Consider the following 18,542-nt stretch of genomic DNA (forward strand, 5'->3'; position numbering starts at 1 on the left):
AGTTTGGGTCGATCCAGCAAGCGATTTTGCGTTAATCAAGCACATATCTTGTGTTTATTCACCAACCATGGCGACAGTCGATCTCAGTCTGCAACGGACGTTGCTCCTTGACGACGAGGTTCTTTTGAACCAATTACCGCCAGAATTATTGGAAGTGATTCGCAACCAAACCACCGCGAACTTCCTCGACGCCATCGCTGCTGCGGCGTTGATACCCCGGCTCACAAGCCCTGTTTTCGTTTACTTCGAGCATGTCTTTGCCGACATCTGTGCACGATGGCTGCTTTCGTCTCGCAATGCGGGACAGGAGGACCAGATTATCGCTGCTTTTGCGAGAATCCTCCCTTTTGCACCTCATTTTTCTGTCTTCTTAGAACAGTATATAAGTGACACCTCAGCTCTGCATATTATTGAAGCACGGCCCTTCACCCTCAACTCATTGAACTCATCAAACTCATCACATACTGGCCAATTATCCGAGTTAGATCTTGTGCAAGCTCTTCTTGCTCTCTGGAGACTCTTGAATTTTAATCAAGGAACTTACGGCTCACTTGTACAACCTTCTCAAATACAAGCTTTATTTGGTCATGAGAGAGCTGCAGTGAGATATCTTGCAATCAAGGTATTCTGTTGTCAGATGAATGCCTCGGAATTCAAAGAAGACGAGCTTATGAAGACTCATGTCAATCTTGAGTCTACTCCTACTGATTCTCTATTTTCTGACCTGGATGGAACCCATGTTGACTATGCTTTCCTGTCTCTATTTGAGCACAAACGGGCTATAGAGATGGACATTCTTCGCCAGGAAGTGAAAAACGCTTACGCAACGAGATCGCCTATCGTCAGGATCCCTGCACAACAACTAACAGACAGGGTATTACGGTATGGAAACATCATCTTCCCTCGTCCCAGTGGCCCGCCTTCTTCTCGCTCAAATTTGGTACATACCCCTACAACCTTGACAAATCTTGAGACACTCGCAGCAAACCTTCAGAAACCCGGGCCTATTCTTCTTCATGGCCTGCCAGGATCTGGAAAGACATCGATCGTACATGAATTAAGCCACGAACTTGGTATGGAGTCTAGCATGGTGACGCTGCACCTTAATGAACAGACCGACGCCAAGATGCTTATTGGTCTATACTCAACAGACTCAAAGCCCGGCTCTTTTTCATGGCGACCAGGCGTCCTGACTACTGCCGTTCGCGAAGGCCGTTGGGTTTTGATTGAGGATTTAGATAGGGCTCCTAATGAGCTGATGAGTACACTGCTTCCATTAGTTGAAAGTGGTGAGCTATTAATACCCAGTCGAGGAGAGAAGATTGAAGCATCTAGCACATTTCGGCTGTTTGCCACTGTAAGAACTACGAGAGGCACACATGGTCAGGAAAATATACCAAGTTTTCTGGGCCAGAGGTTCTGGAATCTATCAAGCATGAAGACACCCTCTTACGCAGAACTGGAGCAAATAGTCGTCGGAAGTTATCCTTTATTACACAAGTATACTTCTATGATCATGGCTGTTTATAAACGGCTCTGCAGCGCCACCTCAATGAACCCTGGGCGTGCTACTGAACGCCCTATTACTCCTCGAGATCTTCTCAAATGGTGCCGCCGGCTTACAGAACTACTTGTTGCCGCTGGTTGCAAGACAGGCGAGGAGCCAATTAGCGAAAGAACGCGAGACTGGATGTTCTTAGAAGCCATTGATTGTTTTTGTGGGAGTCTTGCTAAACAGGAAATGAAAAATTTTCTTCTTAGCTGCGTCGCCGAGGAGATGCACATACCGAAGCAGCTCATGGAGCATTACCTCGATGCCTATGTTCCACAACTAGAGGATAGCCTCAAAATTTTTAGAATAGGCAGGGTTACGTTGACCAAACATCGCCATGGGAATAGGGTGGCGAAGTCAAAGAAGCCTTTTGCAAACACCAGCCACGCAAAGCGACTCTTGGAACAGATCGCGATAGCCATCAAACTGCAAGAGCCTGTGCTCCTTGTTGGCGAAACTGGAATCGGCAAAACAACCATTGTGCAGCAGTTGGCAGACACTCTTGGCCATAAGCTCGTTGCTGTAAACCTGTCACAGCAGAGTGAAGTGGGCGATATTATTGGAGGATTCAAGCCTGTCAATGCCCGTAGCCTCGCAGTGCCCCTGAAAGAGGAGTTCGAGGATCTATTTGCTTCGACTGGTATATCCGCTGCGAAGAACCAGAAATATCTTGAACAAATAGGGAAGTGTACCGCTAAGGGGCAGTGGACTCGTGTCTCGAAGCTATGGCGTGAAGCGCCTAAAATGTTCAATAAAATTGTGGATGAGCTTCAGGCAAGAGCGGAAGTCAAGAACGGAGATTCAGATGAGAGACCAGCTGTCAAGCGACGCAAAACGGAGTCGAAACTGCAATCTTTGATTGAACTGAGACCACGCTGGGAATCATTTTCGAAAAACTTGGACCAATTCGATATTCAAATTTCCGGAGGCTCTGGTAATTTTGCTTTTGCGTTTGTGGAAGGCAACATTGTTAAGGCTGCGAGGAACGGAGACTGGGTTCTACTGGATGAGATCAACCTTGCATCTCCTGATACGCTCGAGAGCATTGCTGACTTATTAGCGTCTGGACCCAATGATGAGCCCTCTATCTTATTGTCTGAAACCGGAGAGATTGAGCGCGTAAAAGCCCACCCGAACTTCCGGATTTTTGGTGCTATGAACCCAGCTACAGACATTGGCAAGCGGGATTTGCCCCTAGGGCTTCGCTCTCGTTTTACCGAATTATACGTTGGTAGCCCAGACAAGGACCTGAAGGATCTCCTTACCATCATCAAAGCCTACTTAAGTGGGAAGAGCGCGAAGGATGACCAAGCTGCGGATGACATAGCAAGATTGTATCTGAACACCAAAAGTCGGGCGGATGAGAAACGCCTCGTCGATGGTGCCAATGAAGTACCTCATTTCAGTCTTCGAACACTTACCCGCGTTCTGACCTATGTTAATGATGTGTCACCTTTCTATGGCCTGAGACGATCGCTTTTCGAAGGATTCTCCATGGGCTTCTTGACGCTCCTTGACAGAGCGTCGGAAGAGACACTTGTTCCTTTGATTCACCATCACCTCTTGGACAGACATGGCAATGCGCGATCACTACTCTCCCAGCCGCCCAAACATCCCAGTGACGGAAAAGAATATGTGAAATTCTTGAACAGAAATAAGGACCGCCATTACTGGCTACTAAAAGGTGCCGAAACACCAATGGAACGCTCCGACTATATCATCACACCCTACATAGAAAGAAACCTCTTGAACCTTGTACGGGCCACATCTACGAGACGATTCCCAATTCTTATTCAGGGTCCCACCTCAGCCGGCAAGACCAGTATGATCGAATATCTGGCAAATTACAGTGGCAACAAGTTCGTTAGGATCAATAATCACGAGCACACTGATTTACAAGAATATCTTGGAACTTACGTCTCAGATGCTACTGGTAAATTACAATTCCAAGAGGGGCTCCTAGTGCAAGCCTTGAGACAGGGACATTGGATCGTGCTAGACGAGCTGAATCTTGCCCCAACTGACGTACTGGAGGCGCTTAATCGACTCCTGGACGATAATCGTGAGCTGCTTATTCCCGAAACACAAGAGATAGTCCGCCCTCATGAAAATTTCATGCTTTTCGCTACCCAAAACCCAGCAGGTTTATACGGCGGAAGGAAGGCATTATCACGCGCCTTCCGCAATCGCTTCCTTGAACTCCACTTCGACGATATACCCGAAGATGAGCTTGAGACGATTCTTCAAAAGCGAAGTCTGTATACTGCGCCATCTGACTGTAAGAGAATTGTCAACGTATATAAAGAACTATCAAGATTACGACAGACCAGTCGTCTTTTTGAGAACAAGGATAGTTTTGCCACGTTGAGAGACCTCTTCAGATGGGCCTTGAGAAGTGCGGAATCGCGAGAGGAGATTGCAGCCAATGGTTTCATGTTACTAGCTGAAAGAGTAAGGAATGAGGAAGAGCGCGTAGCGGTCAAGAAGGTTATCGAAACCGTTTTCAAAGTAAAAATCAACCAGGATCAGCTCTATGATTTGCAGCGATCCCCATTCTTACGCGTACAGCCTCCGGACAACAGTCAAGGCGTTGTATGGACTCAAGCGATGCGTCGACTTTACGTTCTAGTCGCAAGCGCTCTTCGCCACAATGAACCGGTGTTATTAGTCGGAGAGACTGGTTGTGGTAAAACTACTGTTTGCCAGTTGCTTGCTGAACACCTGGGCAAAGAACTTCACATTGTTAATGCACATCAGAACACGGAGACGGGGGATCTTATCGGGTCGCAGCGACCTATTCGAAACCGTGGGGCAATCATAGACAAATTGCTGAAGGATGTTATACAAGCACTTCAAGTTCTGGGCCAACATGCAAATGGTGATCTAGATCAGCTCTTGTCTGCGTACCATGCTCTTGATAGCTCATCCTTAGCTAAAGTTCCAAAAGACTTGCAACAACGAATCTATGAGAAAGAAGTAAAGAGCAAGGCACTGTTTGAGTGGGCTGACGGTAGTCTTGTCCAAGCCATGCGCAGTGGCCAGTATTTTCTTCTAGATGAGATATCGCTTGCAGACGACTCTGTTTTGGAACGACTCAATTCTGTCCTGGAGCCGCAGCGCACCATTCTGCTTGCTGAGAAAGGGATTGACAACTCTTTCGTCAGGGCTGATGCTGGTTTCCAATTTCTAGCAACGATGAATCCCGGGGGCGACTTCGGCAAGAAAGAGTTATCGCCAGCTTTAAGAAACAGATTCACAGAAATATGGGTGCCACCATTGTCGGATAATAGCGATATCCTTCAAATCGTTTTATCGAAACTTGAGAAAGGCCATAAACCATTCGCTAATGCGATAGTTGACTTCACGTATTGGTTCGGTAAAACTTTCCGGTCCACAACCTCGACAGCATTCTCGATTCGAGATATCTTGGTCTGGGTTGATTTCATTAATAGCAGTCGGAATCAAGACGGGGCATTCTCCGTTGTACAAGGAGCGGCAACCGTTTTCATTGATACACTTGGCGCGAACCCGTCGGCGCTGATTGCTATTGACCCTAAAAGCTTGGACGAACAGCGGCAGAAGTGTGTCAATAAGCTAAGTGAACTTCTCGGCTCCGATGTTGCTTCGATATACCATGCACACTTAAACCTTTTCATTGTACCCACTGAGCTACGAATTGGGGAATATGCCATCGGTCGAAAATCAGACGCGAATTTCGAAGTTGGCTTTGCTTTGAATGCGCCGACTACCAAAATGAACGCAATGAGGGTCATACGGGCACTACAAGTGCAAAAACCTATTCTTTTGGAAGGCAGCCCTGGTGTAGGCAAGACAACGTTAGTTAGTGCTCTTGCCCGGGCTTGCGGTCAGCCTTTGACGAGGATCAACCTCTCGGATCAAACTGATCTCATGGACCTATTCGGCACCGATGTGCCAGTTGAAGGCGCCGAAGCTGGTCATTTCGCATGGAGAGATGCACCATTTCTACGAGCTATGCAGAATGGCGAATGGGTGCTTTTAGATGAGATGAACCTTGCTTCACAGTCAGTTCTTGAGGGTCTGAATGCTTGCCTTGATCATCGTGGAGAAGTCTACGTCTCTGAACTGGACCAAGTTTTCAAGAGACATCCAAACTTTCGCCTCTTCGCTGCTCAAAACCCGCACCACCAGGGTGGTGGAAGAAAGGGGTTGCCCAGCTCATTTGTTAATCGTTTCATTGTTGTGTATGCAGACGTTTTTCGCGATGAGGATCTTCTTCTAATAGCAAGCCACAACTTCCCCAGTATCCCTTCCGAAACCGTTAGCCGCATGATCAAGTTTATTTCTAATCTTGAGACGCGTATACAAGCTGAGCGGGCTTTTGGGTCCCAAGGCAGTCCATGGGAATTTAATCTTCGTGATACTCTTCGTTGGCTTCACCTGCTTACTTCAACAGATAGCCTCCTTTCCACAGGAAAAGCTGGCGATTTTTTGGACATCGTCATACGCCAGCGATTTCGAAACGATAGAGACCGTTCAGAAGTCAGTAAATTGTATATCGAAGCTTTTGGGGCTCCCCCTGAAAATCACCAGCTATACCACAGCACCAACGCTTCAGCTTTCCAAGTGGGCTTAGCCTGCATGTTGCGAAACAAATTTCTAAAGCCTGCACGCCCACCGGGCATCAACATTATTGCTAGGCTGAAGGAGCTAGAATCGCTACTTGTATGCGTCAAACACAATCTCCCTTGTATCTTGGTTGGGCCCTCGGGTTGTGGCAAGTCTACACTTCTCCAGCATATGGCCTCTCAAGCTGGCAAGTCGCTCGTTACGTTTCCGATGAACGCTGACATTGATGCCATGGATCTCATCGGCGGTTTTGAACAGTTAGACCCTTTAAGAGCGGTCAATGTTGCGATGAGGAAGCTGAAATCGACTTTGATATCGTCAATTCTTGATATTATGCCGCAGACTGTTCCCAATGCGGCTGTTGATCTTATACACACCCTTGAGAGTACAAGCCAATATCTGAAGAATCGTACTTATCTGTTAGGTCTAATTGATGGGCTCCACGCTCAAACATCTTCTAATTCAGACCTTGTAAGAGCTCTCGATGAGGCGCAAAGCCTTCTTCAACGCGCGACGACTATCGCAGATCCAAAGTTTGAATGGTTGGATGGAGTTATCGTCAATGCTCTACAAAACGGCGAGTGGCTTGTACTCGACAATGCGAACCTTTGCAGCGCTTCTGTCTTAGATCGGCTGAACTCGTTGTTAGAGCCAGAAGGGTCGTTAATCATGAACGAGCACTGTGGAGCTGATGGGGAACCTCGGATCATCAAGCCTCATCCAGACTTCCGCATATTCTTAACAGTTGATCCTCGATACGGCGAGCTCTCTAGAGCCATGAGAAATCGTGCCGTAGAGATCTACATCGAGCCATGCTCTTCAACTATCAAGGATTGGGCAGGGAAAATCCCAGATGTCGAAGCAAGACTTGAGAGATATAAACTGATGGATGCAGCCAGGTCTCGTGATCGTGCTAATGACCCAAGTTGGAGTCAGTTAGCTATAGATAGTCTATGCTTTGATGACCTGAAACTTACCTCAAGGCTAAAGAGCGTAACCGGCTTCTCAATTTTGGCAAACACAACTTATGGACATCATCTCACTGCTGAGCAAATTGACAACTCAGCTGGTTCAATCGCTCCATCACAATTGACTGTTGATGTACTGAACTCGACAAGAAGAAGCTTATGCGAAATACCAACCGAAAGCTCTCTCCATGGCATTATGGATTTTATGGCAAGTATTCTCTGCGACTTCTTTTCCTTTATATTCTAACCCAGAATACAGACGTTGCATCCATTGCACAACTCTCCCATCGTATCTCTTTTGCACGGGCACTCTACGCAGTTGCCGTTCTGGTTGGCAATATGCTACGAACTGTCTTGGACGTTAGCAGGAGCTTGGAATGACCTTGAATTAGAAAAGTCTCGAGCGGTCAACCTCCAAATATCTGGTCTGAATAGACTCCAACGTTCTTTCGTTGCAGATAAAGTCGCCGCTGTTCACAAAGACTCAACTATACGATCTGCCAAATTCCTTGTGGGTGTCCTGCAAGCAATTGAGAATTATCTTAGAGAACGATTACAAGTCCCTGATTCTTGGAAAGTGAGTGCGTGCCGTTGATATTGTATATAATGCGGGACTAATGCAAATAGGAAAACAAATATGTTCTCCGGGACCTACTTCACTTCTGGAAGAGAACATTTTACTATCTGGTTCAGTCACCCTTTGAAGAGGCAACGTTTCAGGCCCATCTTGGTCAGATGTCTGCAAATTTGAATAATCACTTGCTCAGTATTGACACTGGTGATACTCGTCAATTACTTGCTGATATCGCGAACGGATTGGGCGAGTGCTTCAACTCTGGATTCAAACTCTCGACAGGTTTGGGGATGGAGAGCTTGTGGAAACTGCTGAGGCCCATACCGGTCCAAAATGAGCGAACGTTTGAACAGCTTCTTCGCATGGAGAGCCTTGCGGCCCGTTTTGACCAAGTAAAATGGAAATCGATGGCTACCCCGGCGGGCCTGTCTAAAACTATGGACTCTTTTATTCGAGCCTATCGTCTTGTGCGGCTAGGCACAGCCGATACCGATGGCCTCTTCCAGTTGCTAGAAGCTGAGATTGAACAAATGCAAGCCCGCTACGTCGATGATAGTGCACCTGTTCCACCATTTCTGGCCACGGAGTTTGAAACCATCAGGCAACTTACCATTGTTGACCATATTTGTGAGCAACGCAAACTTCCACTCACTGTTAACGAAGTTGTTTCGCTGTCAGACGCATCGTTAGCTACCCTATTACGTGTCGATAGTGCGACCGATACAGCCCAATCACTACAACTGCTAGAGGCCCTCGTCCAAACTGAGCAACGACCACCACTTTGGGGAGAAAGCTTGTCGACAAAAATCTTACTGAAACTGAGAAGTATTCGCTCAGCGCCACTAAGCCGTCTCGCCTCGCTCGAAACAGAGCTACCCCTGGTAGCGAGGAATATCAGTCGGTATTCGGATGCAATTACTGCTGACTGGTCTGAGAAACTTAACAAGGTCTTATGGCATCTCATGCAGGAAATTCTGACTGCCTGCGATTCTCCTTTGACTGAAATGTTTGTGGCGACTTGGGGACATCTGCCCCGCGACTCCATCTTTGAATCCATCAGGTTCACTAAAGAAGGCTTATCCGTCAAAGTCGAGAATTTTCTACCTCACCTTACCACTAGTCACCTTGGTGGCCCCTTCGGCACAGTTAATAAGCATTTCGTTGCTGCATTTGTGTCCTTGATAGCGCATAGAGCCAGTGGACCTATGGAATTTCGCTACTTGGCAAATGCCTGGGTCCAGTTCTCTGTAGCCTTAGTTAAGCTATATATCCCCGACAAAGCTTTTGATCCCCAGCTTCGCCCTTTAGTTGAATTGACGAGCTACGATGATCTATTCAAAGCTTTAAAGGGGCAGTTGGAAATTCTAGAAGAGTACGCAAAGTTTCAGACTGGCAATCCAAGCAGCCTACGGTCCGAAATCGCCAAAGAGAATATGGTGTCTATCGGAGAGCGGCCAACTGCAGTTCAGGTCGCATACCGGCCCAGAACTTCCGAACTCGCCAAAGTTCAGGCGGAATTTAACAATATTCTAAAGGTATTGCTAAGCGCTAATCTTGATACCATCCTATCGCAGCATATTCTCGGTTTCGAGGCAGCCACCCAAGAGCTTCAAGTGATTCATGAAAACGTGTCACGGATCAGCTCCAGATTGACGTACCACTTTCGAGTATATGAGGATATTACGCTTCCAACAGTTAATATCTTGCATTGCCTGGATATCGGCCTGTCACTTGCCAATGAAGTGAAAATACTGTCGGCACGTCAGACCTCTCCGTCCACGGAACTCTTGAGCTTGACACCTTTGTTGAATGGCAAACCATTAATCTCTACCGTGCGGCTCGTAAAGTCCGCAGAATCCGAATTCCTAGATTTTGCAGTATTAGTAAGGAGCATCGAAGGGTTGCCTGGCATTCGTCGCATCCAGGACCCTGTCTTTGAAGCGATTCATGCGTTCTGCCATCAGTGGACCCAGAAACTCGAAGAAGATAGGAAGGCAGAGGAAGTCAAGAATAGTCTATATCGCTATAAAGGCGGACATGACGAAGAAGAAGCCGCAGAGAAAGCAGCTTTCTCTGAACTCTTTCCGGATTTTGGTGACGAAGCAGAAGAGCAAGAACTGCCTGCACAGCCTAAAATCAACAACGCCAGGGATATGGCGATTAAACTAGCTCAGACACATAAGGCGATTTTCTTGGCACCCCAAAACTCGCCAGAGAGTCTCAAAACCCTGATTAAACGCGTCGCGGACCATGCCTGTCGGACAATTGACCGTGGTTTATTCGACCGAGATTTTCTATCAGCAGCCCTCCTGACTCTTGAGAGAGAGGTGGAATGCCTCACTACTACAGCAATACCCATCAATTATAATTTTTACACGGATTCTAACCCTGTGGAGTCTCGCAAGCTCATCCATGTAGTCAGGGATATCCGTGCACGCTTTCGCCAGCTTCAACATGTTGATGAAATTGGCCATCTGCAACCTCTTGCTGATGTTGTATCAAACTGTGATCTGGTTTTTGAGCTTGGCCATGTTGATCCGCTTGCCAAACTTATATCAAGAGTTGAGCACCTCCATGCCTTCGTGTATGAATGGCAATTTGGCGGGTGGGCGAGCAAAGCCTACGGTGTATTACCTCTTTATACTCGGTTGACCGATTTACTTGTCTCCTGGCGGCGCCTAGAGCTCTCAACGTGGAACAGGCTGTTCGACATGGAAATAAAGAAATGCAACGACGATGCAGATTCCTGGTGGTTTATTGCGTATCAGGCTATTATTGCAGCAGCAATGAACCTTCCCCCAACTACTGAAGAAGTCCGAGGCCATGCTTTGAACTTAGTAAAGGAACTCGAGACTTATTTCTCTTCTGCACCAGTTGGCCAGTTCGCTGGCCGTCTCAGTCTTTTGAAGCAGCTGCACGTTCAACTCACACTTCTTGTCTCAGAGTTTCCATTGTTGGCCATCATAAGTAGTAGCTTGCGTAACTTTATTGACTTCTATGCCCGTTACGAAAAGCCCATCGCAGACTTGATACATAGGGGTCGAGCTCCTATCGAGAAACAAATGAAAGACGTTGTACTTCTAGCAAGCTGGAAAGACACCAATATTGTGGCCCTAAGAGAGAGCGCTCGGAAATCCCACCAAAAGCTATTTAGGATCGTCCGAAAGTTTCGCGATGTGCTCAATCAGCCTATGCGACTAGTCATAGACCAAGGTTTACCTGACGTAAACCAGGAGGAAATTTCTGCTTTGAAAGCACCTCCTGTCTACCTTTCATTCAACTCAGATGCTCTTGACTTATGCCGAGAAAGCGTTCCAGGCTGGGCAGATAAATACAGGCGACTAGCTAACGTACAACGTACCGTTCAACTCATGGGCAAAATGAGTCAGCTGCCAGAGTCCCTTGTCGATGCAACTGGAGTTATTGGTAATTTCCTAGTCGACTTGGACACCCACATGAACGAGCTACGAAAAGAAACGCCTTCGGTTCTCAATGATGACAATAAAGCCCTTGTCAGCCACCTCAAGTCACGGAAAAGAAAGCTTTTCGCGGAGACCTTGAAGGCTGTTAGACAAATGGGATTTCCGTATAACCTCGGCCTCGATGTGCTTTCTAAACAAAGCTCGCTATCTATGGTATTCGTATCCATATCTCCTCTGGCAGAGAATGAATTGGATGGGGTAGACTGCGCAGACTACTATTTCCACAAGATCTTAGATCTAGCCCCCCGTGTGCGAAGTTCAGCCCAAAACCACTCCGAAGACTTGACTACAGCAGAAGCCACAAGAAGCATAGGATTATTCGAGGGTATTATATACAACACCCTTCTACAGAGAGGTGAACTTCGAGCAGCAATGGATGATCTTACAGCCTTGAAAGCGTGTACAGCTTTGCTTGATTCACTTGCCAGGGTGAAGGATGGGAACACGATCCAGGTCGGCAATGTTGCTAGCGATTATCAAACATCTTGCGTCTGGCTTATTGAAGTTTTAAGTGTTGGTATTCAAATCATTGAGGCACACGCTAAGTTTGGCGAGCTTAACAACGAAAGAGTTATCGACTTTCTCTGTGTCTGGAGGGAGAAGATCAAATCTCTATCAACTAATTTAAGCTCTCTCCCGACTTTACCAGCCGACTTGATCACTATAAAACATATGCAGCTCTCGCAAGAGATCCAGTCTTCGCTGAACGAATTTCGTGACTGCCTGAATGGTACGTGCCAGGAACGGCCAGATCTTGCTTTTCTACTCAACCAAATCCGATATTGGGCTATTGTTCCTGAAGATGCAAGCGATGCGCCCGTAGCCAGCAGTCAAAACGTTGAGATTTTGATGCAGAGCGTCAAGAGGCTCTGTGACAGTATACTTGTTGCTGTGGAACAATTGAGTAAATCTCTGCCCAAACTCATTGGCTCAGCCGAGGACAACAGTTGGCTGCTCGACCATCAAAAGCATTTAGCGGTTTCAATTCGGACGCTTCATATCGCTCAAATCAGGGGTAGTATACATGAAACGCTCGAAATTTCTAAGCAAATTGACTGGCACGACCCTGGTGCTAGCAAGCTGGCGCCGTCTCTAATAGCTATAGTTTCTCCTATTGTGCAGCAGTATGGAAACATTTGTAGCTATTTCATCCAGTCCTATGCAAATGGCCACCAAATGGCATGTAAACTGGGTTTTACGTTGAGTAAGCACTTTGTTCACCTCGCATCTCAAGGCTTCTGCACCCCACAAGAGAAGTCCGAAGAATCAGGTGGACAGAGTGATAACCTTGAGGGTGGCACTGGACTTGGAGAGGGCGAAGGCGCAGAAGATATAAGTAAAGACATACAGTCCGATGAAGATCTGTCTGAACTAGCTCAAGAGAAAAATGCCGATACAGGCCGGGATATAGAAGATGAGAAAGATGCTGTTGACATGGCCGATGAAGATCTAGAAGGGGACACCAACAGTGTTGGGGACGAACAAGAGGACGAGAATGGATCGAATTCTGGTGACGATGAGGATAACGACGAATTGGACGAAGAGCGCGGTGATGTGGATGACCTAGATCCAACAGCCGTCGATGAGAAGACGTGGGACGGTGAAAACGAAGATGACGCAGAAAAAGACCAGAAGGGTGACAAACCGAAGGGTCAGAAAAATAAAGATGAGGAAGCCGCCGCCGGTGAACAGTCTGAAGCTCAAGACCTCCAGAAAGAGGAAGGTGAACAAGGCAATGATGATGAGGACGAAGAAGCAGGCGTAGAATTGGAGGAAGATGTTCAACAACATGACGATGAGCCTAATCAGCAAGACCAAAACGTTCAAGAACAGGAAACTCTTGCTCTACCTGACGACATGGAGATCGATGGGAATGACAACGAATCTCTCTCGTCGATAAGCGATGACGATTTGGATGAGTTGTCCAATGTAGATCAACAAGAGAAAGAAGAGCGGGAATTAAGTGATCAGGAGGATAAAGACGACGAAGAGATGGAAATGGATATGGGCTTAGTGGAGGATAGCAAAGACGAGATGGAAGAAGAGTCTGTGGATGACAAAGCCCAGCCACAGGAAAGCGAGGAAGCACATGAAATTGAGGAGGAACCTGCAGTGGAACAAGACAAGGCAGATGAAGCCCCTCAGGATGATGCCAATGCAAACAACGACCACGTTGTGCCAAGCGATTCAAGAGGTAGCGGGCAAGATCAAGATGCCGAACAAAGTGAATCTCGTGATAACTTCGAAGATTCAGACGCTCAACAACCAGATGGTCAAGCAGGCGAGGATACAACCGATCAAGACAAATCTGACGGCCAGAAAGGTAGCCTTTCCCAATCTCAGGATCTTCCCATGGAAACCGATCCTAGCGATGCTACAGAATCTGCGGAATCCCACCCTTTCAAAGCATTGGGAGATGCCTTAGAAAAATGGCATAGGCAACAGCGGGAAATCAAAGCTGCTCAAGAGAATCAGATTCAACAACAGGCAAATGCAGAGCAAGACACAAAGATCCATGAATTTCAGCATTTGGAGAATGACGAGGCTGCTCCAGACGCACAAGCAATGGGCACTGCCACAGAAGAGCAAACTCAGCCAATTGACGATGCTATGGCAATTGATGACGACGAGGATCAGTCTCCGAACGATCGAGTCTTGCCGGAAGATCATGATCCACCGTCACCAGAAGAGGCTGACACCAATGAGATGGACACATCAAAGGCCGCAGAGCAGCAAACTGCACGGGACGAGCAGCGAGAAGAGCGAGATGCTGGTGTGACTACACATCAAGGTGCTTATAATCAAGACATGACACCGCCCACACATGGTGCGCCGATCTCAGAAGAAATTGAGGAGGTAATACAAGAAACCTCCACGCAACTATCGTCCACCCACCTAGAACCGGAGTTGCAGTTAAGGGACTACGAAGAGTCGATGCGACAGTGGACCAGTTTCCAAAGCAAAACACATGCGCTATCTCTGTCGCTTACTTCACAACTTCGACTTATCTTAACACCTTCACAATCAACAAAGCTTTCTGGGTCCTACAGAACTGGCAAACGGCTCAATATAAAGCGAATTATCCCATACATTGCTTCTAGTTACAAGAGGGACAAGATATGGATGCGGCGGGCTATCCCAACCAAGCGCTCATACCAAATCTTGCTTTGTGTGGATGATAGCAAGAGTATGGGCGAATCTAGCTCTGGCGTACTTGCCCTTGAGTCTCTTGTCATGGTATCACGAGCCCTGACGATGCTTGAAGTTGGTGAAATCGGCGTCCTAGGCTTTGGTACGAATGTGTTCACGGCCCACGAGTTTTCAGAACCATTTGCCTCCCACGATGCCGGCGCTAAGGTGCTACAGCGGTTCGCCTTTCAACAAGATTATACGAATATCAAATCCCTTGTACGCCAAACGATTGAACGTTTCCGACTAGCGCGTCAGCAGAGTGCCAGTCGTAGCTCAGAAGACCTGTGGCAGCTTGCTCTCATCCTCTCCGACGGCCTCACACCATCTTCCGAGCATGAAGACATTCAGGTCCTCCTTCGCGAGGCGATGGAAGAGCGTATAATGATTGTATTCATCATCATGGATGATACGACGCAGAAGAAGGAGCAAAGCGTGCTGAAACTCAAGAAAGTGAAGTTCTTGAGCAACGACGAGATCAAGACAGAATACTATCTTGACACGTTTCCCTTCCAATACTACCTCGTTGTGCATAATCTTGAAGATCTACCCGGTGCGCTTGCAGGATTGCTGAGAACATGGTTCGCGGAGGTAAACACTTGATTTCGCAAACGGCTTTCTTTATGTTCATAGTATTAATAACCTCAACTTATACACAATGATACCACAATATAGGCTTGTCAGACCTAATTGAGCGCCGGATTATGTCCTGTCTCTCCGAGGATGCTACGAAGTCTTAGACACGTCCTCATGCCTAAAAGAATGAGCGGTAGCAATGACCTCATGATTTGGATTCTTTCAGAATTCCGCTGAAGAATGTTTTAACGCTATGAACATCATCCAAAGGACTTAGTTGAGCAAGGTCTAATTCACTGTCAGCGCTTTTCCCCGTAATGATATTAATTTTGTATCCACATACATTGATCAGGCCGTATGATGACCGAAGCGCCTTGGCGAGGGTCTATACCGTATACCTCGTACGCACGTCCATATTCTTCATCGTCGACAAAAATCTTCAAAATGTCTTATGCACGATTATAAATCAGCATCATTTCATTCAGAAAGTTGAGTAGCAATCTCACCTTTCAACTTCCATTTACCGGTCTCGAGCATGAATACGTTGGGGATTGTTTCAAGCTCGATGTTTGATCGTTTAGATGATAATACAAGGATAATATTGAAGACACTGTTTGGATCGAATTTAGAAGGTGTAAAAGTGCGGATGAGGTCCTCTAAATCCAAACCGAGCTATGATTGGCAAGTTGCTCAAATTAGTAGCTGCTAACCCCTTGTCAGTATCAAGAGGCCATGACGAACCTTGTGTAATCTTTTGGCGGTATCCTCATCCTGGATATCTCCACCAAAAATAACGATATGCCATCGCGAATCCGCGGGCAGAGCCCTCGTCAGCCACATTGGTTTTGCATCAGCGACCCGTACGACCTGGGCGCTCGGAAAGCGCATGCCAACAGTCAGATTCGTAGCCAATGAGCTTTGACTCGTGGTTATAGCCGTGATCATGGAGGTTTCGTATTGGATTGCTAGGCCTGCTGTATAACGACCTGCCTTAATGAAAAGCTCGGGAGTAATGCTGCTCCCTTGATCACTGCTAGCTGAGAATAGCTTGGACCAATACCTATCGAAATCGATGAGGTCCGCAGCCGTCTTCTATTACATACGCTAGAGTAAGCAATCGCCAGACAGGGAAGGGGTTCAGCTCATGTCTCGAGAATATGTAGAAGCAATGATGCCCGAAGCTTGTCCAAGGGGAGAGTTATTGGGTCTAGGCAACTAACCTGACGCTCGAGAACGTACGTCTCGAGAAGCTTAGGAAAGGCTTGCTTTTGGAGCACCGCTGCTAGCTTCCAACCTAGATTATAACCATCCTGTAGCGATACGTTCATGCCCTAATGCGGTATTAGAGCTGTTGATTGCTATATTAAAAGAAATGACGAGATTGCGGCGGCCTCAGGCATGGCAATGGTTCGGAGGACCTATTGCCTCATTCCCAAATTTCATATTACTAACCTGACCGGCCTTTGGCGAGTGCGTATGGCAAGCATCTCCGCTGAGGAATACACGATAGTGTGCGTGAAACTCGTTGGTGACTAGAACACCTGGTGTCAGACATGTTGTGTGACAAGCGTGCTCCGGGGGTATTTAGATTTTCGAGGCTTTTAAGTGATAGTCTCGTTATAGGCTAAAATATCATACTCCTGGCACAGCCAGAGCAAGAAATGCATGATCGCTGAGAAATACTTACGGCGCTGACCAATGACATACGCTGACCACTAATACAGTTTACTGGAGTCAGTAACTACTCTTTTAAGAAAAATGGGAGCAGGTCTCGGGAGTCATGGATACTCTCGAGACATGCTTGTGGCCCTAACAAGAAAGCATGGCCTGCATGAGCTTCTAGGATAGGAGGAAAATAATTCCAAGGTTAGCATACCCAGGAAGTTTCCGGAAAGTCCATAGCATAAGGTTGGAAGATTTGTCGGGCTTTCTCATGCAGTTGGGCTAGCGTCACATCTCTGGCTGCTGCGGCGCCACCAGAAAGATTGATGTAAAAGCGCACGAGTGAGTCACCTTCTCGTGGTATGATCAGAATGGTCCCAGCTTCTGACTTGACGATGGCTTTCTTTCGAATATCTGGGAAGCTAGTCTTTGGGTATACGTCCATAACACCCCAGACTTTATCATAAGAAGTTAACAATAAATACAAAGAGGTCATAATAAACAGTAGCACTTGTGGAAATGCCCCAATAAGCTTTTAGGATAGGATTTCGTGCCTATTAAAAAAAAAAAAGATGCAAACGTTGCATAGAGAGAACGGGGAAGATATTGAATGTAATATTAATTTCGACTTACCCTCATCGCTACTGTCACCGATCATTTCGAAGCCTAGTGATTTTCGAACTTGACTATGCGCCCCATCACTACCCTTTGGAGAGTGTCAACATCATACTGTAGCAAAGACATATTCTATCGACGGATTGCATTGTATTGAAGGAAAAAGGCTCGGATGAACCCCTTACCAGTGCATATTTAGCCTTGTAGACTTTCTGGATACCGTCTTCTACAGCATTGACAGTAACACAATGTGCATCTGGGTCATCGACAAGGCTTGAATCGACTGATACATCTTTAACATCACAGCCATAGTCGATATTCGCAGCTCCAGACGCACGCACCATCAGATCCGTCAAAAACGCATTGATTCGGGCCTGGTTTAGGATGACATGGGGAAGATGGCTCAAGCCGATTTCTGTATCTGGGGTAATATGCGTGCGTCGAATGCCTTTCTTTGCCGATGCCCCATCTACCCCCTGCCGTAAGGCGCTTTCATCGTTCTCGGAGACGGGTGACCAGAACACGTCTTCTAACACATGATACGCCTCTTTGAGCAGTTCTTCCGAGATCCCAAAACTCTCGAACACCTCCACCGACCGAACCTGAACGCCATCCGCTTGCCCTTGTGTTAACATGCCGGGGCGCCGTTCCAATATCCGGTACGAGATGCCGTTGCGGGCTAACCAAACACCGGCGCAGAGTCCAGCAGAGCCGCCCCCTATTATCAGCACGTCGACTTTTGTGGTCGTCATCGGAAGGCAGTCTGGAGGATTTACATTCACATAAATGTATTATACGATGTATAAACAGAGGATTAGTATCTACTATTGCAACATTATTGAAACACCACGGTGGGGGAGTTGGAGAAGTATTAGCGGTCACCAAGGTGATATGTGCGGGGAAGCTCGAACCTGATTGCCGTAGATCCTCGGAGGGTGGAGGGCTCGGAAGTTTAAGCATTGGCATACAAGAACCATGATCAAATATGAGCCTTTCAACAACCACTAGGGCTGATTGCACACAGCTATGAGCCTACGACCGATTAAATCTCTTGTGTTTTCTTACATGCTTACTGGTAAATATGCTACAAAGACCTATTATTCACTATAACCAATGCTAGCATTCCCGTAGCGCTATCCATAAAGCTATTCATTGAAGTCGGGATGTTCACTCCGGTGGAACAAGACGATCATCTCGGGCTCCCGGGGAGTTTAGTTCGGGTGATAGGGACCAAGACCGGCCGTCATCGCCCGCACATTCTATATTGTCCCAAGTATAATGTTGCAACCAATATTGATACAGCGGAACCAGAAAGG

General features: G+C 47.0%; 2 protein-coding genes across 2 annotated transcripts; one reads left to right on the forward strand and one right to left on the reverse strand.

Annotated features, from left to right (window-relative positions):
• Positions 1-21: 21 nt before the first annotated feature.
• On the forward strand, positions 22-15,237 carry F5B22DRAFT_153601 (uncharacterized protein). The gene is made up of 3 exons (XM_047969169.1): positions 22-7,336; positions 7,388-7,705; positions 7,756-15,237. The coding sequence occupies exons 1-3, from the start codon at positions 68-70 to the stop codon at positions 14,974-14,976; spliced, it is 14,808 nt and encodes a 4,935-aa protein (XP_047835698.1). The 5' UTR covers positions 22-67; the 3' UTR covers positions 14,977-15,237.
• F5B22DRAFT_641485 (FAD binding domain-containing protein) lies at positions 15,155-17,978 on the reverse strand (the record flags this gene model as incomplete). Its single annotated transcript, XM_047977993.1, has 10 exons — positions 15,155-15,237; positions 15,293-15,397; positions 15,456-15,621; positions 15,691-16,041; positions 16,170-16,280; positions 16,402-16,481; positions 16,637-16,664; positions 16,826-17,067; positions 17,245-17,317; positions 17,412-17,978. 10 exons carry the CDS (start codon positions 17,976-17,978, stop codon positions 15,155-15,157), a joined length of 1,806 nt encoding a protein of 601 aa, XP_047835699.1.
• Between the last annotated feature and the right edge of the window lie 564 nt (positions 17,979-18,542).

The sequence above is a fragment of the Xylaria bambusicola genome (genome assembly GCF_022495145.1).
Source record: "Xylaria bambusicola strain CBS 139988 unplaced genomic scaffold F5B22scaffold_2, whole genome shotgun sequence".
Taxonomy (NCBI): Eukaryota; Fungi; Ascomycota; class Sordariomycetes; order Xylariales; family Xylariaceae; genus Xylaria; species Xylaria bambusicola.

What these genes read in the sequence shown, in the direction of transcription:
- F5B22DRAFT_153601 (XM_047969169.1), top strand. Translation starts at nt 68, where the DNA reads ATGGCGACAGTCGATCTCAGTCTGCAACGGACGTTGCTCCTTGACGAC. An exon ending in ATGGCATTATGGATTTTATG is followed by an intron (nt 7,337 to 7,387) that starts GCAAGTATTCTC and finishes CCCAGAATACAG; the next exon opens with ACGTTGCATCCATTGCACAA. An exon ending in AAGTCCCTGATTCTTGGAAA is followed by an intron (nt 7,706 to 7,755) that starts GTGAGTGCGTGC and finishes TAATGCAAATAG; the next exon opens with GAAAACAAATATGTTCTCCG.